Raw genomic sequence first — 23879 nt, 5'->3', positions numbered from 1 at the left:
CAAAGATAGAAGTGATTAGTTACATTAACCCATTACTTTCAAGTTACTTTAATAAAAGAATTGAACAGAAATACCATTTTATTGAATATTTATTATATAAAATCCACACACAACAGTCCGAGGAGTTCTGAACCTGTTGCTCACCTGTATGGTAACCAAGGGGTTAAATCCCAATACTTTATATTCCCATGATTTTAAATTCTCATTTCAGCATTCGGCTTGTTGCATTCCATAGACAAGCTGCAGTCACTAATAAATGTGTTTACAGCACTCTGTTCAATGTTGGAAGTCCAGTAACACTTCTTATTGGGATGGCTTCAAAACACTGGAAACACAAATATCTTTCAGGATGCTAAGGGAATGAACTAAATCATGTCTAATTAATGCTTATTGCACTACTTCATAATATATTTTTTTGATAAATAGTGACAGTTCAAAAAATATTTTTTGTAATTTTTTTTTATTTTTAAGGTGGAATTTAAAGGTGGAAACCGTCTAATGCTGTTATTTACTATTCTTGTATACATAAGAGCTAGTTTTTGATTCTGCATTTGCTGTTATCTTATACATTTTAATAAGTTATTGTGTTAAGGGAGACGTCCCTATTTTATATGTTATTAGACTTTGGAGAGATATTAAATTATTTTCTGACATATTTTATGTTGTAGAGTGGTATATTGGTCTCTAGGACCCCTTAGCTTTAGTTAGCGCTCCTACACTCTTTTACTATTTCTAAATACTTTTACTATTTGGAGTTTTCTGGGGAAGAAATAGCCTGTAAGGGAGCTCAGGGGTCATCAATTGGCGCCTACTTAGTAATTTCTGCACTTCATCTACTTAAATGCAAAGGGCTCCAATGCACTCCTGTATATGTTTAGATATGTTTTCATATGTATTTATGTGTTTATATGTGTATATATGTCTGTAAATACATATACTGTAAATACATATAAATACCTATAAATATATATGTATACATATATATATATATATATATATATATATATATATATATACAGGGAGTGCAGAATTATTAGGCAAATGAGTATTTTGACCACATCATCCTCTTTATGCATGTTTTCTTACTTCAAGCTGTATAGGATCGAAAGCCTACTACCAATTAAGCATATTAGGTGATGTGCATCTCTGTAATAAGAAGGGGTGTGGTCTAATGACATCAACACCCTATATTAGGTGTGCATAATTATTAGGCAACTTCCTTTCCTTTGGCAAAATGGGTCAAAAGAAGGACTTGACAGGCTCAGAAAAGTCAAAAATAGTGAGATATCTTGCAGAGGGATGCAGCACTCTTAAAATTGCAAAGCTTCTGAAGCGTGATCATCGAACAATCAAGCATTTCATTCAAAATAGTCAACAGGGTCGCAAGAAGCGTGTGGAAAAACCAAGGCGCAAAATAACTGCCCATGAACTGAGAAAAGTCAAGCGTGCAGCTGCCAAGATGCCACTTGCCACCAGTTTGGCCATATTTCAGAGCTGCAACATCACTGGAGTGCCCATAAGCACAAGGTGTGCAATACTCAGAGACATGGCCAAGGTAAGAAAGGCTGAAAGACGACCACCACTGAACAAGACACACAAGCTGAAACGTCAAGACTGGGCCAAGAAATATCTCAAGACTGATTTTTCTAAGGTTTTATGGACTGATGAAATGAGAGTGAGTCTTGATGGGCCAGATGGATGGGCCCGTGGCTGGATTGGTAAAGGGCAGAGAGCTCCAGTCCGACTCAGACGCCAGCAAGGTGGAGGTGGAGTACTGGTTTGGGATGGTATCATCAAAGATGAGCTTGTGGGGCCTTTTCGGGTTGAGGATGGAGTCAAGATCAACTCCCAGTCCTACTGCCAGTTTCTGGAAGACACCTTCTTCAAGCAGTGGTACAGGAAGAAGTCTGCATCCTTCAAGAAAAACATGATTTTCATGCAGGACAATGCTCCATCACACGCGTCCAAGTACTCCACAGCGTGGCTGGCAAGAAAGGGTATAAAAGAAGAAAATCTAATGACATGGCCTCCTTGTTCACCTGATCTGAACCCCATTGAGATCCTGTGGTCCATCATCAAATGTGAGATTTACAAGGAGGGAAAACAGTACACCTCTCTGAACAGTGTCTGGGAGGCTGTGGTTGCTGCTGCACGCAATGTTGATGGTGAACAGATCAAAACACTGACAGAATCCATGGATGGCAGGCTTTTGAGTGTCCTTGCAAAGAAAGGTGGCTATATTGGTCACTGATTTGTTTTTGTTTTGTTTTTGAATGTCAGAAATGTATATTTGTGAATGTTGAGATGTTATATTGGTTTCACTGGTAAAAATAAATAATTGAAATGGGTATATATTTGTTTTTTGTTAAGTTGCCTAATAATTATGCACAGTAATAGTCACCTGCACACACAGATATCCCCCTAAAATAGCTATAACTAAAAACAAACTAAAAACTACTTCCAAAACTATTCAGCTTTGATATTAATGAGTTTTTTGGGTTCATTGAGAACATGGTTGTTGTTCAATAATAAAATTAATCCTCAAAAATACAACTTGCCTAATAATTCTGCACTCCCTGTACACACACACACATAACTATCCGACATGTATATGTATGTATCTCAATGCTAAAGCCCTTTGCCCTTTCCCTGCCCTTTTTTTTCTTACATCTGAGACTTCATATCTTTGAGTCATAACTTTCGTGTGCAATATTTTTGTGAATATTTTTTATTAGATGGTATTATTATGAGTGTAAGTGTTCTTTGTAATGTATTTTTTATCTGTTTTGTGCTATTTTTCGTTTTGCGAACCAGTTAACCAGACTTCTGAAGTCACGGTAATCATTTTAGCATAAATCGCGATTGCGCTCAAGCGATCGCATTTTACTTTCAACTCGTAAAACCAGTGGTAAGCCCAACAAGCACAAACCCCTCAATAAACCTCTTATCGCTCATGCACAAATGTTTGCACTCCACTCGTAATCTGGCCATAAGTAAACAGGTTTTATGTTTTCATGGAACATGCTACATAAATGCTGTTTAAACTAATAAAGCTTTTTCAAATTAATGCATTTCATATAAATGTTCAATGAATGACTCTGGGGAGTATCCCTAAGGGTGATGGGGAAACAAGACGTGGACTCCTTGCTCAATGTGCTTAGAGGGATGTGGCTGCATCTCATTGACAAGGCCCAAACGATCATATGGGGTAGAGAAGAGAAATGCCTGGTATTTCGGGGCTGAACTGACCTTGTTAGGCGAGATCTTACTGTTAAACGTCAGGAAAGTTCTCCTCTGGGAAAAGCACAATTAGGCTAAAAGTGTGGTAGCTTGCCATAGAAAAATATTTCTATATATTATATATCTTATATTTATATATATATATATATATATATATATAAACCAAACAAAGTGCACTCCAGATCTATAGTAAACACAAGCCTTGGGTGCTGGTCACAGAAGCTATATGAACAAACAGAATAGCACTCCAAAGGTCTTTCAAGTGAAGTAGTCACTTTAATAGTGAACGTTTTCGGATCACAGAGGATACGTCCTCAGACTTACAAAAGTACTGCTACTTACCCACCAACCGTGTTATATGTGAATTTGCAAACAAACAAGCGTGAGCACGCTCTCCTCAGTGGACCTGCCCCCCCAGAGAACCGGGAGACATAATTGTCCGAGGCAACGTTAAACAAGTCAAAACATCATAAAGACAACAATGACAACAGTAGGGAATAATATGTAGAAGAACACAAATTAAATTGAAATTGCTAATCACCTTGTGATGTAAACACCTACTCAGAAAGCCATATCGGGGATAAAGCGTGGTTGCCATAGTAACCAACAAGAAGCCCGAAACCGGGCAACCTTGGTGTTCCACCCACTCAGTATGACCCGTTACCACTATTTCCGGTTTCGGGCTTCGTGTTGGTTACTATGGCAACCACACTTTATCCACAATATTATTTACTGAGTGGGTGATTGTATAGCTAGGTGACAAGCAATTTCAATTCTATCTGGTTTGTACTTTACTATGTTTCAATTACCTTATTGTTAGTTGTTGATTATTGTCTGGTTACCCCGATGTTCCACCCCCTCAGTATGACCCGATACTACCATTTCCGGTTTCGGGCTTCTTGTTGGTTATTATGGCAACCACGCTTTATCTCCGATATGGCTTACTGAGTAGGTGTTTACATCACAAGGTGATTAGCAATTTCAATTTCATTTGTGTTCTTCTACATATTATTCCCTACTGTTATCATTGTTGTCTTTATGATGTTTTGACTTGTTTCACGTTGCCTCGGACGATTACGTCTCCCGGTTCTCTGGGGGGCAAGTTCACTGAGGAGAGCGTGCTCACGCTTGTTTGTTTGCAAATTCACATATAACACGGTTGGTGGGTAAGTAGCAGTACTTTTGTAAGTCTGAGGACGGATCCTCTATGATCCTAAAACGTTCACTATTAAAGTGACTACTTCACTTGAAAGACCTTTGGAGTGCTATTCTGTTTGTTCATATATATAAGAACAACCCAGGTTGTTCACCAAAAATGGCCTGGCATCTAAACTTACATTCTTGCATTTCATATAAAGATACCAAGAGAATGAAGAAAATGTGATAATAGGAGTAAATTAGAAAGTTGCTTAAAATTGCATGCTCTATCTGAATCACGAAAGAAAAAATGTGTGCTCAGTGTCCCTTTAATCAGAGCTCTGAAGACACAGTAATAATTCTAGCATAAATTGCGATCACATTTACTTTTAACTTTTAATTTGAGCAATAAACCCGTCACTTGCAAACACCTGCGATAAACCCCTTTTTGCTTGTGCATAACTGTTAACGCACCACTCGTAATCTTGCACTGTATTGGGGATTCCAATTTTATTTCAATATTGTTTAAATTGTATTGAAATATATTCTGTCTTGTACATGAAAGAGCAAGATTTAATTTAAACAGGTTGACAATATGGTTTTGCTTAGAAAACAAAAATAAATAAAAGATGTGTTAATTCAATTTGAAACTAATATTCAGTATCCATTGTGTACTTGATGCCAATAATAACAGACTACTCCCAAAATGATGTTGGTGAAAAGATTCAAGCCTTTGCAAGCATGCCATGAATATATTAGTTTAGTCAAAAGAGAAGCAATATCTATTATATCCATGTATCGATCCTCAAAATAATTGTCAGAGCATCATGTATATTATTACTATACCATTGCGCTACCTTTGCACCAGGGCCCTCTGTTGAGTAGGTCTCTTAATGGTTTCAGTAGACCATGGGTGGGCTTGCAAACCTTTTCAGAGTGTGTGCCCAAGTTGGTGATGATTTGCTTAAAGGGACATGAAACCCCAATTTTTTCTTTTGTGATTCAGATAGAGAATACAATTTTAAATATGTTTCCAATTTACTTATTTTATCAAATTTTCTTTGTTCTCATGTTATTCTTTGTTGAAGAGCTATTTGTATAGGTATTGTAGAATTTTTATTGTTTTAAAAGATAGATATTCCCTTTATTACCTATTCCCCAGTTTTGCACAACCAACACAGTTATATAAATATACCTTTTATTTTTGTGATTACCTTGTATCTAAGCCTCTGAAAACTGGCCCCTTATTTCAGTTCTTTTGACAGACATGCATTTTAGCCAATCAGTGCTGGCTCATAGGAACTCCATGTACGTGAGCACAGTGTTCTCTATATGAAACACATGAACTAACACCCTCTAGTGGTGAAAAACAGTCAAAATGACCTAGGAGAAGAGGCGTCTTCAAGGGCTTAGAAATTAGCATATGAACCTCCTAGGTTTAGCTTTCAACTAAGAATACCAAGAGAACAAATCAAAATTAGTGATAAAAATAAATTGGAAAATTGTTTAAAATGTCATGCCCTATCTAAATCATGAAAGTTTATTTTGGACTAGACTGTCCCTTTAAAGTCATTTCTAGAGCAGTATTGTACTACTTGGCATATCTTAACACATCTGGTGTCCCAATAACAAGAGGCATATGTGTGTAGCCACCTATCACCAGCTAGCACCCAGTTACTAATCTAGATGTGCTCTTCAACAAAAGATAACAAGAGAACAAAGTACATTTGATTGAATTATGAAAGATGAATTTTAACTTTTACATCTCTTTAAGTACTATAATGGCAACCAATAAAACTAAACAGTATGATGGTTCCCTGGAAATGGTGTGTCGCCTTGAACACTAGTTCCTTGGACTAGGGTTTCTTTGGTAGCTATGTTGGTATCCTGAGGTTTCAGAGCTGAATTAGATTGAAAAAAACCACACTGTTATTAATAAATGTATCATTCTTCTGTTCTTTTTTAGGATTGTGGCTTGATAATCCATTCAAAAGAACCTTGTGGGTTACAGCCTTTGTCTGCAGAAACTTTGCTCAGTCTTTTCCAAGCACAGCAAAGAAAATGTGAGAGTGGAGATGCAAAAGGTAAACAGTATCTATCTATCTATCTATCTATCTTTCTATCTATCTATCTATCTATCTATCTATCTATCTATCTATCTATCTATCTATCATCTATCTATCTATCTATCTATCTATCTATCTATCTATATATCTATATATCTGTCTCTATCTATCATCTATCTATCTATCTTTCTATATATCTGTCTCTATCTATCATCTATCTATCTATCTATCTATCTATCATCTATCATTGATGTCTATCTATCTATATTCTATCTAGCTGTAGGTCTGTCTTTTATCTATCTATTTATCTGTCTACCTATCTATCTATCTATCATCTATCTATCTATCTATCTATCTATCTATCTATCTGTCTATATTACAAAAAAATGCATTCTAATGAAAGACAGCCGGCTAGATTTAGAGTACTGCGGCCAAAGGGGTGCGTTAGCTACGCATGCTTTTTTTCTCCCGCACCTTTTAAATACCGCTGGTATTTAGAGTTCACAGAAGGGCTGCGTCAGGCTCCAAAAAGGGAGCGTACAGGCATATTTACCGCCACTGCAACTCTAGATTCCAGCGTTGCTTACGGACGCGGCCAGCTTCAAAAACATGCTTGTGCACGATTCCCCCATAGAAAACAATGGGGCTGTTTGACCTGAAAAAAAACCTAACACCTGCAAAAAAGCAGTATTCAGCTCCTAACGCAGCCCCATTGTTTGCTATGCGGAAACACCTCCTAAGTCTGCACCTAACACCCTAACATGAACCCCGAGTCTAAACGCCCCTAACCTTACACTTATTAACACCTAATCTGCCGCCCCCGCTATCGCTGACCCCTGCATATTATTATTAACCCCTAATCTGCCGCTCCGTACACCGCTGCCACCTACATTATAGCTATGTACCCCTAATCTGCTGCGCCTAACACCGCCGACCCCTATATTATATTTATTAACCCCTAATCTGCCCCCCTCAACGTCGCCTCCACCTGCCTACACTTATTAACCCCTAATCTGCCGAGCGGACCGCACCGCTACTATAATAAAGTTATTAACCCCTAATCCGCCTCACTCCCGCCTCAATAACCCTATAATAAATAGTATTAACCCCTAATCTGCCCTCCCTAACATCGCCGACACCTAACTTCAATTATTAACCCCTAATCTGCCGACCGAATCTCGCCGCTACTGTAATAAATGGATTAACCCCTAAAGCTAAGTCTAACCCTAACACTAACACCCCCCTAAGTTAAATATAATTTAAATCTAACGAAATAAATTAACTCTTATTAAATAAATTATTCCTATTTAAAGCTAAATACTTACCTGTAAAATAAACCCTAATATTGCTACAATATAAATTATAATTATATTATAGATATTTTAGGATTTATATTTATTTTACAGGTAACTTTGTATTTATTTTAACCAGGTACAATAGCTATTAAATAGTTAAGAACTATTTAATAGCTAAAATAGTTAAAATAATTACAAAATTACCTGTAAAATAAATCCTAACCTAAGTTACAATTAAACCTAACACTACACTATCAATAAATTAATTAAATAAAATACCTACAATTATCTACAATTAAACCTAACACTACACTATCAATAAATTAATTAAATAAAATACCTACAAATAAATACATTTAAATAAACTAACTAAAGTACAAAAAATAAAAAAGAACTAAGTTACAAAAAATAAAAAAATATTTACAAACATTAGAAAAATATTATAACAATTTTAAACTAATTACACCTACTCTAAGCCCCCTAATAAAATAACAAAGCCCCCCAAAATAAAAAAATGCCCTACCCTATTCTAAATTAAAAAAGTTCAAAGCTCTTTTACCTTACCAGCCCTGAACACGGCCCTTTGCGGGGCATGCCCCAAAGAATTCAGCTCTTTTGCCTGTAAAAAAAACACATACAATACCCCCCCCCCAACATTACAACCCACCACCCACATACCCCTAATCTAACCCAAACCCCCTTAAATAAACCTAACACTAAGCCCCTGAAGATCTTCCTACCTTATCTTCACCATGCCAGGTTCACCGATCCGTCCTCGGAAGTCTTGATCCAAGCCTCGGAAGTGTTGATCCAAGCCCAAGCGGGGGGCTGAAGAGTGACGTCCATCCTCGGGCTGAAGTCTGGATCCAAGCGGTGGCTGAAGAAATCCATCATTGGGCTGAAGTCGGAAGTCCATCATCGGGATGAAGTCTTCTATCAAGCAGCATCTTCAATCTTCTTTCTTCCGGAGCGGAGCCATCTTCTTCTCAGCCGACGCGGATCCATCCTCTTCTAATGACGCCTACTAGCCGAATGACGGTTCCTTTAAATGACGTCATCCAAGATGGCGTCCGTCGAATTCTGATTGGCTGATAGGATCAGCCAATCGGAATTAAGGTAGGAAAATTCTGATTGGCTGATGGAATCAGCCAATCAGATTGAGCTTGCATTCTGATTGGCTGATTCCATCAGCCAATCAGAATTTTCCTACCTTAATTCCGATTGGCTGATAGAATCCTATCAGCCAATCGGAATTCGACGGACGCCATCTTGGATGACGTCATTTAAAGGAACCGTCATTCGGCTAGTAGGCGTCGTTAGAAGAGGATGGATCCGCGTCGGCTGGGAAGAAGATGGCTCCGCTCCGCTCCGGAAGAAAGAAGATTGAAGATGCTGCTTGATAGAAGACTTCATCCCGATGATGGACTTCCGACTTCAGCCCGATGATGGATTTCTTCAGCCGCCGCTTGGATCCAGACTTCAGCCCGAGGATGGACGTCACTCTTCAGCCCCCCGCTTGGGCTTGGATCAATACTTCCGAGGCTTGGATCAAGACTTCCGAGGACGGATCGGTGAACCTGGCATGGTGAAGATAAGGTAGGAAGATCTTCAGGGGCTTAGTGTTAGGTTTATTTAAGGGGGGTTTGGGTTAGATTAGGGGTATGTGGGTGGTGGGTTGTAATGTTGGGGGGCTATTGTATGTGTTTTTTTTACAGGCAAAAGAGCTGAATTCTTTGGGGCATGCCCCGCAAAGGACCCTGTTCAGGGCTGTTAAGGTAAAAGAGCTTTGAACTTTTTTAATTTAGAATAGGGTAGGGCATTTTTTTATTTTGGGGGGCTTTGTTATTTTATTAGGGGGCTTAGAGTAGGTGTAATTAGTTTAAAATTGTTGTAATATTTTTCTAATGTTTGTAAATATTTTTTTATTTTTTGTAACTTAGTTCTTTTTTATTTTTTTTACTTTAGTTAGTTTATTTAATTGTATTTCTTTGTAGGTATTTTATTTAATTAATTTATTGATAGTGTAGTGTTAGGTTTAATTGTAGATAATTGTAGGTATTTTATTTAATTAATTTATTGATAGTGTAGTGTTAGGTTTAATTGTAACTTAGGTTAGGATTTATTTTACAGGTAATTTTGTAATTATTTTAACTAGGTAACTATTAAATAGTTCTTAAATATTTAATAGCTATTGTACCTGGTTAAAATAAATACAAAGTTGCCTGTAAAATAAATATTAATCCTAAAATAGCTACAATATAATTATTATTTATATTGTAGCTATATTAGGGTTTATTTTACAGGTAAGTATTTAGCTTTAAATAGGAATAATTTATTTAATAAGAGTTAATTTATTTCGTTAGAATAAAATTATATTTAACTTAGGGGGGTGTTAGGGTTAGGGTTAGAATTAGCTTTAGGGGTTAAAAAATTTATTAGAGTAGCGGTGAGCTCCGATCGGCAGATTAGGGGTTAATACTTGAAGTTAGGTGTCGGCGATGTTAGGGAGGGCAGATTAGGGGTTAATACTATTTATTATAGGGTTATTGAGGCGGGAGTGAGGCGGATTAGGGGTTAATAACTTTATTATAGTAGCGGTGCGGTCCGCTCGGCAGATTAGGGGTTAATAAGTGTAGGCAGGTGGAGGCGACGTTGAGGGGGGCAGATTAGGGGTTAATAAATATAATATAGGGGTCGGCGGTGTTAGGCGCAGCAGATTAGGGGTACATAGCTATAATGTAGGTGGCAGCGGTGTACGGAGCGGCAGATTAGGGGTTAATAATAATATGCAGGGGTCAGCGATAGCGGGGGCGGCAGATTAGGGGTTAATAAATATAATATAGGGGTCGGCGGTGTTAGGGGCAGCAGATTAGGGGTTCATAGGGATAATGTAGGTGGTAGCGGTGTGCGGTCGGCAGATTAGGGGTTAAAAAATTTTAATAGAGTGGCGGCGATGTGGGGGGACCTCGGTTTAGGGGTACATAGGTAGTTTATGGGTGTTAGTGTACTTTAGAGCACAGTAGTTAAGAGCTTTATAAACCGGCGTTAGCCCAGAAAGCTCTTAACTACTGTTTTTTTCTGCGGCTGGAGTTTTGTCGTTAGATTTCTAACGCTCACTTCAGCCACGACTCTAAATACCGGCGTTAGAAAGATCCCATTGAAAAGATAGGATAAGCAATTGACGTAAGGGGATCTGCGGTATGGAAAAGTCGCGGCTGAAAAGTGAGCGTTAGACCCTATTTTGAGTGACTCCAAATACCGGCGGTAGCCTAAAACCAGCGTTAGGAGCCTCTAACGCTGGTTTTGACGGCTACCGCCAAACTCTAAATCTAGCCGAGCATGTATTCTATATTTCAAAAGTTTACAAATTATAAATTGCAACATAATTTGAAAAGTAGGAGTTATTCTGTGACATTTGATACTGATTATAGTTTTATTAATTATGTCAAAGTATGACATTTCTAAAAGGGCTTTTGCCTAGACAAATCATTAAATGAATGATGTAACAGGTTAAAGGAAGAGCAGAACACATAACTATCATTTCTTTCCTAAGTTCTCATAACCACAAACTATCACCATGAAATGATTTAATGCGTTTCTGCTGCTGAAATTGGCAAAATATTTTGCTATACTATCAATGACCTCCTTAATCCGTGACATCAGTGCAAGCTAAATTAATAGGATGTGATTAGTGCAGGCTGTCAATGCAAAATAGTGTTTCTCAAAAGTGTTAAGAGACAGATGGATCAACACATTTACAAGTATAATATGGTATATTGATATTGTATTGAAATCCCATAATATTCAGAATCTAGGAAAAAATAATGTACATGAGTTAAAGGGATACTAAACCCAAATTTTTTTCTTACATGATACAGATAGATGATGCAATCTTAAGCAACTTTCTAATTTACTCCTATTATCAATTTTTCTCTATTCTCTTGCTATCTTTATTTAAAAAGCAGGAATGTAAAGCTTAGGAGCTGGCCCATTTTAGGTTCAGCACCCTGGTTAGCGCTTGCTTATTGGTGGCTACATTTAGCCACCAATAAGCAAGTATAACCCAGTTTCTGAACCAAAGCAAATGGATAAAATTCAGGAGCACTGCTCTGGGTTACGCCACCAATAAGCAAGTGTAACCCAGATTCTGAGCCAAAAATGGGCCAGCTCCTAAGCTTTACATACCTGCTTTTTAAATAAAGATAGTAAGAGAACGAAGAAAAATTGATAATAGAGTAAATTAGTATGTTTCTTAAAATTGCATGCTCTATCTGAATCATTAATGAAAAATATTCGGTTTAGTAACCCTTTAAGTTGGCGCTTTCTTTAAATGAATAAAAAGCGACTAGAATCTTTGTAGCTGCAAATAGCAGTGTGATTGCTTCTGATTAGAATTATTTAGTAAGCAGTCATATTGTGACAGCTTCCAAGGCTATGTTAGCCATTAAACATTATCAACTATCACGAGATATGGTTTTGACAAGGAGATCTTAAACTGCAGTCCTGTCTGGTTAATCTGATAGCCAATTCATGGACTAGACTAGGATAGTTTATGTTGGAATGGGGATTGCCAATTGATTTTTATGGTTTTTAAATATTCTGGAGTTTAGCAATCTGAGTTGTTTCATATGTTATGGTCACTGGGTGAGAGGCACTTGATTCATAGAGGTTAATGGCAAGGTGTCCCTTGGGTGTTGGATGTTGGAGGCTTACAGTGGAGGAAAGAACAATTGTAGCAGGGGGAGGTCATTAGTGGTATTAGGCTTGCTCATGGTTAGGTTTAATTGTGTGTGTTTGGGTTGGTTAGAGATAATTACAGTGCAAGTAGGTTACAGTTAAGGATACTAGGCCTACAATGTAGGTGCTACTATTAAGGTAGAGATCATAAGCTCCTTGGTGGTTGATTGTTAAAACGTGGCTTAGAAAACTCAGTTATTTATGTCCCACAAAAAATCCTTGTTGCTTCTAAATAGTAATGATCTGTTAATAAACTGTCAAAGAAAGTAATATATCACCTCATCTTGGATCAGATTGTGAAATGTAAGATGGAAGTACCTGGCACCGAATAAAACCCTCGGTTTCATGCAAATATAAATCAATTTGCAGTGCTGCAAAGTATGTATTACAGTGTAGGAATATGAATTTAAATAAACAAAATGGGCAAAACCAAAAGAACAAAGTGTGGAAAAAATAAAACTGTAATATATTATTCTGTCCTTGATTGTAAGATGAATACTGGTTTGAAATATTCTTGCATGGAAAAGGTTTAGTTAAACCTGTTAAATTGTTTTTGGAAACTAATAAAAATTGCATGTCTGTGCATAATGTATCCACAGGGATAGATCTCTCGCTGGTGTATATGGACCGGACCTTCCACAAACTTTACGTTAGACAGTGGCACTCCCCACCATCTTATAAAAAAAAACACCCATAGGAACAACCATTTAAAAATGTAACAGATTTGAAAATGCAATCTTCTAGTTGCATTAAAGAAAATTTGATTTCAATGTTCCTTTAAAAGACAAAGGTGTGCAAGATTATAAAGACATATCTTGCACATAGCTTGCATTATCACAGTGTTGTTGTGACCCTTTTAGTTTGCTGTTCATATAGCTCAGAAAACATTCTCAGCATTCTCCAGCAACTCTAGAATTCTTCTTTTGATTCCTTTCATTCCTGCAGTTCTCCTAAATTTTCTCCATCTGCTTCATTGAAAGTGTCTTTGGCTTTGTGGGAGTCTGTTTAATTTGTGCAAAGGAAATCTAGAGCCTGACAAATATATGGCCTGGCATTTCAACATTATCTATGTATTTTTAATTTTATTAGAGGGTCTTTTATTAATTTTTATTTTATTTTCATGCCAATGGAAGCATATCTCTCTCATTCCGAGTCTAACTCCACTCCTAATGTTAGAATCTAAATTCTAGCAAATCTCCATGGATCCTCCAGAATAACACCAGAACCCAAGCTTTAAGAAGTAATAGGCATATATTTAAATAGTCTTGTGACTCTCGTCATATAGGAAGCAGGCTCAAATTGTCAAACCATCGTATATCATATTATTTATCATATTATTTCCAGGGAATAGTAAACAGATTTTTTTTCAAATGTCCCTTTTCAGTTTGTTTTCCATTCACAGGTTCTTTATATTCTCTTGAATTGAGAAAGGTTTTGATATTCAGAAGCTGTTGGCCATTCCTTCTTGCTACTTTCAAAAGTTTTATTCAGATCTTTTTATTGATACAAGAGAGAAAGTGGAGTCCAGTTCAGTTGAACAAGATTTCATGGGTTCTTACTTTTCATGATGAAACCTGTCATTCAGTCATCCTTGCCCAGGAACTCGGTTATTTTGGCTGGGCGTTTTGCTTTTAAACGGAGATTTTCAAATGTCCATGCCTATCCTTTTCAATTCCAAAATGATCTCTGTGATCCCTCATATAGATAATATATTAGTAAAAAAAAAAACTTTGTCAAACATGCTGGCAGCCTGTCTTTACTTTTAATTGGTGGTTCAGGCACTACAAGGCTGTATTTGGCAGCTCAGCTTAAACTAAATCTTGCTGGCTTTGACCTAGATTTGGAGTTTGGCGGTAGCTGTGAAAACCAGCGTTAGAGGCTCCTAACGCTGGTTTTAGGCTACCGCCGGTATTTGGAGTCACTCAAAATAGGGTCTAACGCTCACTTTTCAGCCGCGACTTTTCCATACCGCAGATCCCCTTACGTCAATTGCGTATCCTATCTTTTCAATGGGATCTTTCTAACTCCGGTATTTAGAGTCGTTTCTGAAGTGAGCGTTAGACATCTAACGACAAAACTCCAGCCGCAGGAAAAAAGTCAGTAGTTAAGAGCTTTCTGGGCTAACGCCGGTTTCTAAAGCTCTTAACTACTGTACTCTAAAGTACACTAACACCCATAAACTACCTATGTACCCCTAAACCGAGGTCCCCCCACATCGCCGACACTTGAATACATTTTTTTAACCCCTAATCTGCCGACCGCCACCTACGTTATCCTTATGTACCCCTAATCTGCTCCCCCTAACACCGCCGACCCCTGTATTATATTTATTAACCCCTAATCTGCCCCCCACAACGTCGACGCCACCTGCCTACAATAATTAACCCCTAATCTGCCGACCGCAAAGCGCCGCCACCTACGTTATACTTATGTACCCCTAATCTGCTGCCCCTAACACCGCCGACCCCTATATTATATTTATTAACCCCTAATCTGCCCCCCTCAACGTCGCCTCCACCTGCCTACACTTATTAACCCCTAATCTGCCGAGCGGACCTGAGCGCTACTATAATAAAGTTATTAACCCCTAATCCGCCTCACTAACCCTATAATAAATAGTATTAACCCCTAATCTGCCCTCCCTAACATCGCCGACACCTAACTTCAATTATTAACCCCTTATCTGCCGACTGGAGCTCACCGCTACTCTAATAAATGTATTAACCCCTAAAGCTAAGTCTAACCCTAACACTAACACCCCCCTAAGTTAAATATAATTTACATCTAACAAAATTAATTAACTCTTATTAAATAAATTATTCCTATTTAAAGATAAATACTTACCTGTAAAATAAATCCTAATATAGCTACAATATAAATTATAATTATATTGTAGCTATTTTAGGATTAATATTTATTTTACAGGCAACTTTGTAATTATTTTAACCAGGTACAATAGCTATTAAATAGTTAAGAACTGTTTAATAGCTAAAATAGTTAAAATAATTACAAAATTACCTGTAAAATAAATACTAACCTAAGTTACAATTAAACCTAACACTACACTATCAATAAATTAATTAAATAAACTACCTACAATTACCTACAATTAACCTAACACTACACTATCAATAAATTAATTAAATACAATTCCTACAAATAAATACAATTAAATAAACTAGCTAAAGTACAAAAAATAAAAAAGAACAAAGTTACAAAAAATAAAAAAATATTTACAAACATAAGAAAAATATTACAACAATTTTAAACTAATTACACCTACTCTAAGCCCCCTAATAAAACAACAAAGCCCCCCAAAATAAAAAATGCCCTACCCTATTCTAAATTACTAAAGTTAAAAGCTCTTTTACCTTACCAGCCCTGAACAGGGCCCTTTGCGGGGCATGCCCCAAGAAGTTCAGCTCTTTTGCCTGTAAAAAAAAACATACAATACCCCCCCCCCAACATTACAACCCACCACCCACATACCCCTAATCTAACCCAAACCCCCCTTAAATAAACCTAACACTAAGCCCCTGAAGATCTTCCTACCTTGTCTTCACCTCACCGGGTATCACCGATCGGTCCTGGCTCTGATATCTTCATCCAACCCAAGCGGGGGCTAGACATCCACTGAAGAAGTCCAGAAGAGGGTCCAAAGTCTTCATCCTATCCGGGAAGAAGAGGCGATCCGGACCGGCAACCATCTTGATCCAAGCGGCATCTTTTATCTTCATCCGATAACTACCGGCTCCATCCTGAAGACCTCCACCGCGGACCCATCTTCTTCCGGCGACGTCCAACTGAAGAATGACGGTTCCTTTAAGGGACGTCATCCAAGATGGCGTCCCTCGAATTCCGATTGGCTGATAGGATTCTATCAGCCAATCGGAATTAAGGTAGGAATATTCTGATTGGCTGATGGAATCAGCCAATCAGAATCAAGTTCAATCCGATTGGCTGATCCAATCAGCCAATCAGATTGAGCTTGCATTCTATTGGCTGATCGGAACAGCCAATAGAATGTGAGCTCAATCTGATTGGCTGATTGGATCAGCCAATCGGATTGAACTTGATTCTGATTGGCTGATTCCATCAGCCAATCAGAATATTCCTACCTTAATTCCGATTGGCTGATAGAATCCTATCAGCCAATCGGAATTCGAGGGACGCCATCTTGGATGACGTCCCTTAAAGAAACCGTCATTCTTCAGTTGGACGTCGCCGGAAGAAGATGGGTCCGCGGTGGAGGTCTTCAGGATGGAGCCGGTCGTCATCGGATGAAGATAGAAGATGCCGCTTGGATCAAGATGGTTGCCGGTCCGGATCGCCTCTTCTTCCCGGATAGGATGAAGACTTTGGAACCTCTTCTGGACTTCTTCAGTGGATGTCTAGCCCCCGCTTGGGTTGGATGAAGATATCGGAGCCATGACCGATCGGTGATACCCGGTGAGGTGAAGACAAGGTAGGAAGATCTTCAGGGGCTTAGTGTTAGGTTTATTTAAGGGGGGTTTGGGTTAGATTAGGGGTATGTGGGTGGTGGGTTGTAATGTTGGGGGGGTATTGTATGTTTTTTTTTACAGGCAAAAGAGCTGAACTTCTTGGGGCATGCCCCGCAAAGGGCCCTGTTCAGGGCTGGTAAGGTAAAAGAGCTTTTAACTTTAGTAATTTAGAATAGGGTAGGGCATTTTTTATTTTGGGGGGCTTTGTTGTTTTATTAGGGGGCTTAGAGTAGGTGTAATTAGTTTAAAATTGTTGTAATATTTTTCTCATGTTTGTAAATATTTTTTGTAACTTAGTTCTTTTTTATTTTTTGTACTTTAGCTAGTTTATTTAATTGTATTTATTTGTAGGAATTGTATTTAATTAATTTATTGATAGTGTAGTGTTAGGTTTAATTGTAACTTAGGTTAGTATTTATTTTACAGGTAATTTTGTAATTATTTTAACTATTTTAGCTATTAAATAGTTCTTAACTATTTAATAGCTATTGTACCTGGTTAAAATAAATACAAAGTTACCTGTAAAATAAATATTAATCCTAAAATAGCTATAACATAATTATAATTTATATTGTAGCTATATTAGGATTTATTTTACAGGTAAGTATTTATCTTTAAATAGGAATAATTTATTTAATAAGAGTTAATTAATTTCGTTAGATGTAAATTATATTTAACTTAGGGGGGTGTTAGTGTTAGGGTTAGACTTAGCTTTAGGGGTTAATACATTTATTAGAATAGCGGTGAGCTCCAGTCGGCAGATTAGGGGTTAATAAGTGTAGGCAGGTGGAGGCGACATTGTGGGGGGCAGATTAGGGGTTAATAAATATAATATAGGGGTCGGCGGTGTTAGGGGCAGCAGATTAGGGGTACATAGGGATAATGTAAGTAGCAGCGGTTTACAGAGCGGCAGATTAGGGGTTAAAAATAAAATGCAGGTGTCAGCAATAGCGGGGGCGGCAGATTAGGGGTTAATAAGTGTAAGGTTAGGGGTGTTTAGACTCGGGGTACATGTTAGAGTGTTAGGTGCAGACGTAGGAAGTGTTTCCCCATAGCAAACAATGGGGCTGCGTTAAGAGCTGAACGCGGCTTTTTTGCAGGTGTTAGGTTTTTTTTCAGCTCAAACAGCCCCATTGTTTCCTATGGGGGAATCGTGCACGAGCACGTTTTTGAGGCTGGCCGCGTCCGTAAGCAACTCTGGTATTGAGAGTTGAAGCTGCGTTAAAAATGCTCTATGCTCCTTTTTTGGAGCCTAACGCAGCCTTTATGTGGACTCTCAATACCAGAGTTATTTTTATGGTGCGGCCAGAAAAAAGCCGGCGTTAGTTTTTCGGGTCGTTACCGACAAAACTCCAAATCTAGCGGTTTGTTTTTTAACTTTATTCCACATACTACTAGTCTAGAGATTGGTTTTCCTTCATACACAACCGCTTGCAAAACCAATGATTGTGTGCATTGATTGTGGTGTGTCTGGAAGCTGTTCTTTTCACACAGTTTTACACCTTTGCAGCTTATTTTTATTTGGCTCAATGACATGGTAAGACCTTGTTGTCCAAATTATCCTTCTGTCAGATTCTCCCAGGGTGCAATTTCGGTTCCCCAATTGGACAGAAAAAAAGTGGGGTTTTAAATCATATCAGCTTAAGGTAAGTGTTGTTCCTAAGAAACAATTCTGCCAGTTCTAAGATTAAAATAGTTTTTTCTCTTGTAAGGTGTATCCAGTCCACGGGTTCATCCATTACTTGTGGGATATTCTCCTTCCCAACAGGAAGTTGCAATTGGACACCCACAGCAGAGCTGTCTATATAGCTCCTCCCCTAACCCCCACCTCCAGTCATTCTCTTGCAACTCTCGACAAGATAGGAAGTATCAAGAGATATGTGGTGACTTAGTGTAGTTTTACCTTCAATCAAGAGTTTGTTATTTTTAAACGGTACCAGTGTTGTACTGTTTTACTCTCAGGCAGAAATTAGAAGTAGAATTCTGCCTGGAGGTTTGATGATCTTAGCAGTTTGTAACTAAGGTCCATTGCTGTTCTCACACATAACTGAAGAGTATGGGAAAACTTCAGTTGGGGAAACGGTCTGCAGATTACCTGCTTTGAGGTATGTTCAGTATTTCTTTCATGTAATTAGCAAGAGTCCATGAGCTAGTGACGTATGGGATATACATTCCTACCAGGAGGAAGTTTCCCAAACCTCAAAATGCCTATAAATACACCCCTCGCCACACCCACAAATCAGTTTCTGAGATTCTCTTTCCTAGACAAGCATTACGAGTTTGTGGCTCTGCCGTTTGGCCTAGCAACAGCTCCAAGAATTTTTACAAAGGTTCTCGGTGCCCTTCTGTCTGTAATCAGAGAACAGGGTATTGTGGTATTTCCTTATTTGGACGATATCTTGGTACTTGCTCAGTCTTCACATTTAGCAGAATCTCATACGAATCGACTTGTGTTGTTTCTTCAAGATCATGGTTGGAGGATCAATTTACGGAAAAGTTCATTGATTCCTCAGACAAGGGTATCTTTTTAGGTTTCCAGATACAGTAGATTCAGTGTCCATGACTCTGTCTCTGACAGACAAGAGACGTCTAAAATTTATCTCAGCTTGTCGAAACCTTCAATCACAATCATTCCCTTCGGTAGCCTTATGCATGGAAATTCTAGGTCTTATGACTGCTGCATCGGACGCGATGCCCTTTGCTCGTTTTCACATGCGACCTCTTCAGCTCTGTATGCTGAACCAGTGGTGCAGGGATTACACAAAGATATCTCAATTTATATCTTTAAAACCGATTGTGTGACACTCTCTGACGTGGTGGACAGATCACCATCGTTTAGTTCAGGGGGCTTCTTTTGTTCTTCCGACCTGGACTGTAATTTCAACAGATGCAAGTCTGACAGGTTGGGGAGCTGTTTGGGGGTCTCTGACAGCACAAGGGGTTTGGGAATCTCAGGAGGTGAGATTACCAATCAATATTTTGGAACTCCGTGCAATTTTCAGAGCTCTTCAGTCATGGCCTCTTCTAAAGAGAGAATCATTCATTTGTTTTCAGACAGACAATGTCACAACTGTGGCATACATCAATCATCAAGGAGGGACTCACACTCCTCTGGCTATGAAAGAAGTATCTTGAATACTGGTATGGGCGGAATCCAGCTCCTGTCTAATTTCTGCGGTTCATATCCCAGGTATAGACAATTGGGAAGCGGATTATCTCAGTCGCCAAACGTTACATCCGGGCGAATGGTCTCTTCACCCAGAGATATTTCTTCAGATTGTTCAAATGTGGGGACTTCCAGAAATAGATCTGATGGCTTCTCATCTAAACAAGAAACTTCCCAGGTATCTGTCCAGATCCAGGGATCCTCAGGCAGAAGCAGTGGATGCATTGTCACTTCCTTGGAAGTATCATCCTGCCTATCTCTTTCCGCCTCTAGTTCTTCTTCCAAGAGTAATCTCCAAGATTCTGAAGGAATGCTCGTTTGTTCTGCTGGTGGCTCCAGCATGACCTCACAGGTTTTGGTATGTGGATCTTGTCCGGATGGCCTCTTGCCAACCATGGACTCTCCCGTTAAGACCAGACCTGCTGTCGCAAGGTCCTTTTTTCCATCAGGATCTCAAATCCTTAAATTTAAAGGTATGGAGATTGAACGCTTGATTCTTAGTCAAAGAGGTTTCTCTGACTCTGTGATTAATACTATGTTACAGGCTCGTAAATCTGTATCTAGAAAGATATATTATAGAGTCTGGAAGACTTACATTTCTTGGTGTCTTTCTCATCATTTCTCCTGGCATTCTTTTAGAATTCAGAGAATTTTACAGTTTCTTCAGGATGGTTTGGATAAAGGTTTGTCTGCAAGTTCCTTGAAAGGACAAATCTCTGTTCTTTCTGTTCTTTTTCACAGAAAGATTGCTAATCTTCCTGATATTCATTGTTTTGTACAAGCTTTGGTTCGTATAAAACCTGTCATTAAGTCAATCTCTCCTCCTTGGAGTTTGAATTTGGTTCTGGGGGCTCTTCAAGCTCCTCCGTTTGAACCTATGCATTCGCTGGATATTAAATTACTTTCTTGGAAAGTTTTGTTTCTTTTGGCCATCTCTTCTGCTAGAAGAGTTTCTGAATTATCTGCTCTTTCTTGTGAGTCTCCTTTTCTGATTTTTCATCAGGATAAGGCGGTGTTGCGAACTTCTTTTAAATTTTTACCTAAGGTTGTGAATTCTAACAACATTAGTAGAGAAATTGTGGTTCCTTCATTGTGTCCTAATCCTAAGAATTCTAAGGAGAGATCATTGCATTCTTTGGATGTAGTTAGAGCTTTGACATATTATGTTGAAGCTACTAAGAATTTCCGAAAGACTTCTAGTCTATTTGTTATCTTTTCCGGTTCTAGGAAAGGTCAGAAGGCCTCTGCCATTTCTTTGGCATCTTGGTTAAAATCTTTAATTCATCTTGCTTATGTCAAGTCGGGTAAAACTCTGCCTCAAAGGATTACAGCTCATTCTACTAGGTCAGTTTCTACTTCCTGGGCATTTAGGAATGAAGCTTCGGTTGATCAGATTTGCAAAGCAGCAACTTGGTCTTCTTTGCATACTTTTACTAAATTCTACCATTTTGATGTGTTTTCTTCTTCTGAAGCAGTTTTTGGTAGAAAAGTACTTCAGGCAGCTGTTTCAGTTTGATTCTTCTGCTTATAATTTCAGTTTTTTTTTTCATTATAAGATTTAAACTTTATTTTGGGTGTGGATTATTTTCAGCGGAATTGGCTGTCTTTATTTTATCCCTCCCTCTCTAGTGACTCTTGCGTGGAAGATCCACATCTTGGGTAGTCATTATCCCATACGTCACTAACTCATGGACTCTTGCTAATTACATGAAAGTAAACATAATTTATGTAAGAACTTACCTGATAAATTCATTTCTTTCATATTAGCAAGAGTCCATGAGGCCCACCCTTTTTGTGGTGGTTATGATTTTTTTGTATAAAGCACAATTATTCCAATTCCTTATTTTTTATGCTTTCACACTTTTTTCTTATCACCCCACTTCTTGGCTATGCGTTAAACTGATTTGTGGGTGTGGTGAGGGGTGTATTTATAGGCATTTTGAGGTTTGGGAAACTTTGCCCCTCCTGGTAGGAATGTATATCCCATACGTCACTAGCTCATGGACTCTTGCTAATATGAAAGAAATGAATTTATCAGGTAAGTTCTTACATAAATTATGTTTTTTATTTCTAGAGAGATGAATAAGTTCTAGAAAATGCTGACAGAGCCTTGTGTATTTGAGGTAAGCTAGATGCAGTGATTTAACAATGACTGGGATCATGCTTACAAAACAAGGTAATACTCATGTTAATACTCATATTACTTAGTGACAAAACGTTTTACATGTTGCATAAATAGGACGTTTTTTCTCTGAGGGAGATAAGTCTTTATTTGGGGCCTAGTTTTCCACATGGCTAGTTAGATACTCCTAGGAGTATTTTCTTAAGGCCCCTCTGACATCCAGTACATGGTGGGAGGGGCCTATTTTCGCGCTCTAGATGCGCAGTTTTCCTTCAGACTGAGACATCCAGCTTCCATAAAGGAGTCCTCTGGCATCTGAGGACCATTACAAAGGGTTTATTTCTGCACAAAATCGTATTTGAAGGCAAGTAGGAGCCTCAGCAGAGCTGTGGCAAGGTGCTCAACTGTCTTTTAACGTTTTTTAAATCCGATTTGGGGCCTAAGGGGTTAATCATCCATTTGCAAGTGGGTGCAATCTTGCTTTAGTCCCTTACACACACTGTAAAAATTTCTAAGACTTTACTTTATTTTTACACTGTTTTGCAGTTTAAGTGCTAGTTTTTTTCTCTTAAAGGCACAGTAACGTTTTTGTTTAATTGCTGTTTCACCTTTATTAAAGTGTTTTCCAAGCTTGCTTGTCTCATTACTAGTCTGTTAAACATGTCTGACATAGAGGAAACTCCTTGTTCAATATTTTTGGAAGCCATTGTGGAACCCCCTCTTAGAATGTGTACCAAATGTACTGAGATTTCTATAAACTATAAAGACCATATTATGGCGCTTAAAGATTTATCTCCAGAGGATTCTCTGACTGAAAAAAGGGAGATTATGCCATCTAGCTCTTCCCATGTGTCAGAACCTATGACTCCCGCTCAAGTGACGCCAAGTACATCTAGCGCGTCTAATTCTTTTACCTTACAGGACATGGCGGCAGTTATGAATGCTACCCTCTCAGAGGTATTGTCCAAACTGCCAGGGTTACAAGGAAAGCGAGACAGCTCTGGAGCTAGAACTAATGAAGAGCTTTCTGACGCTTTAATACCTGTGTCCAATATACCCTCACAATACTCAGAAGCCGAGGCAGGTGAGCTTCTATCTGTGGGTGACATTTTAGACTCAGGGAAGGCGTTGCTTCAGTCTGATTCTGAAATGACAGCGTTTAAATTTAAACTCAAACACCTCCGCTTATTGCTTAGGGAGGTTTTAGCGACTGTGAACTTATTGCAGTCCCAGAAAAATTGTGTAAGATGGACAAATACTTTGCAGTGCCTGTTTACACTGATGTTTTTCCAGTCCCTAAGAGGTTTTCTGAAATTATTACTAAGGAATGGGATAGACCAGGTGTGCCGTTCTCTCCCCCTCCTGCTTTTAAAAAGATGTTTCCCATAGATGCCACAATACGGGACTCGTGGCAGACGGTCCCTAAGGTGGAGGGAGCAGTCTCTACCCTAGCTAAGCGTACAACTATCCCCGTAGAGGACAGTAGTGCTTTCCTAGATCCTATGGATAAAAAATTGGAGGGTCTCCTTAAGAAAATTTTTATACATCAGGGTTTTATTCTCCAGCCTCTTGCATGCATTACTGCTGCAGCGGCTTTTTGGTTTGAGTCTCTTG

The 23879-nt window shown here is 38.5% G+C and overlaps 1 protein-coding gene across 1 annotated transcript in view; it reads left to right on the top strand.

Annotated features, from left to right (window-relative positions):
- The window catches only part of CPED1 (cadherin like and PC-esterase domain containing 1), a 654007-nt gene that overhangs the window by 552938 nt on the left and 77190 nt on the right, over window positions 1–23879 (top strand). The window contains exon 16 of the mRNA XM_053719194.1: window positions 6344–6461. Within this exon, the coding sequence (XP_053575169.1) occupies window positions 6344–6461 (118 nt within the window). The remainder of the gene's footprint in view (window positions 1–6343; window positions 6462–23879) is intronic.

This window comes from Bombina bombina, chromosome 6, assembly GCF_027579735.1.
Source record: "Bombina bombina isolate aBomBom1 chromosome 6, aBomBom1.pri, whole genome shotgun sequence".
NCBI lineage: Eukaryota > Metazoa > Chordata > Amphibia > Anura > Bombinatoridae > Bombina > Bombina bombina.
The sequence above is the reverse complement of the archived record's forward strand: the minus strand, read 5'-3'. Positions and strand labels throughout refer to the sequence as shown.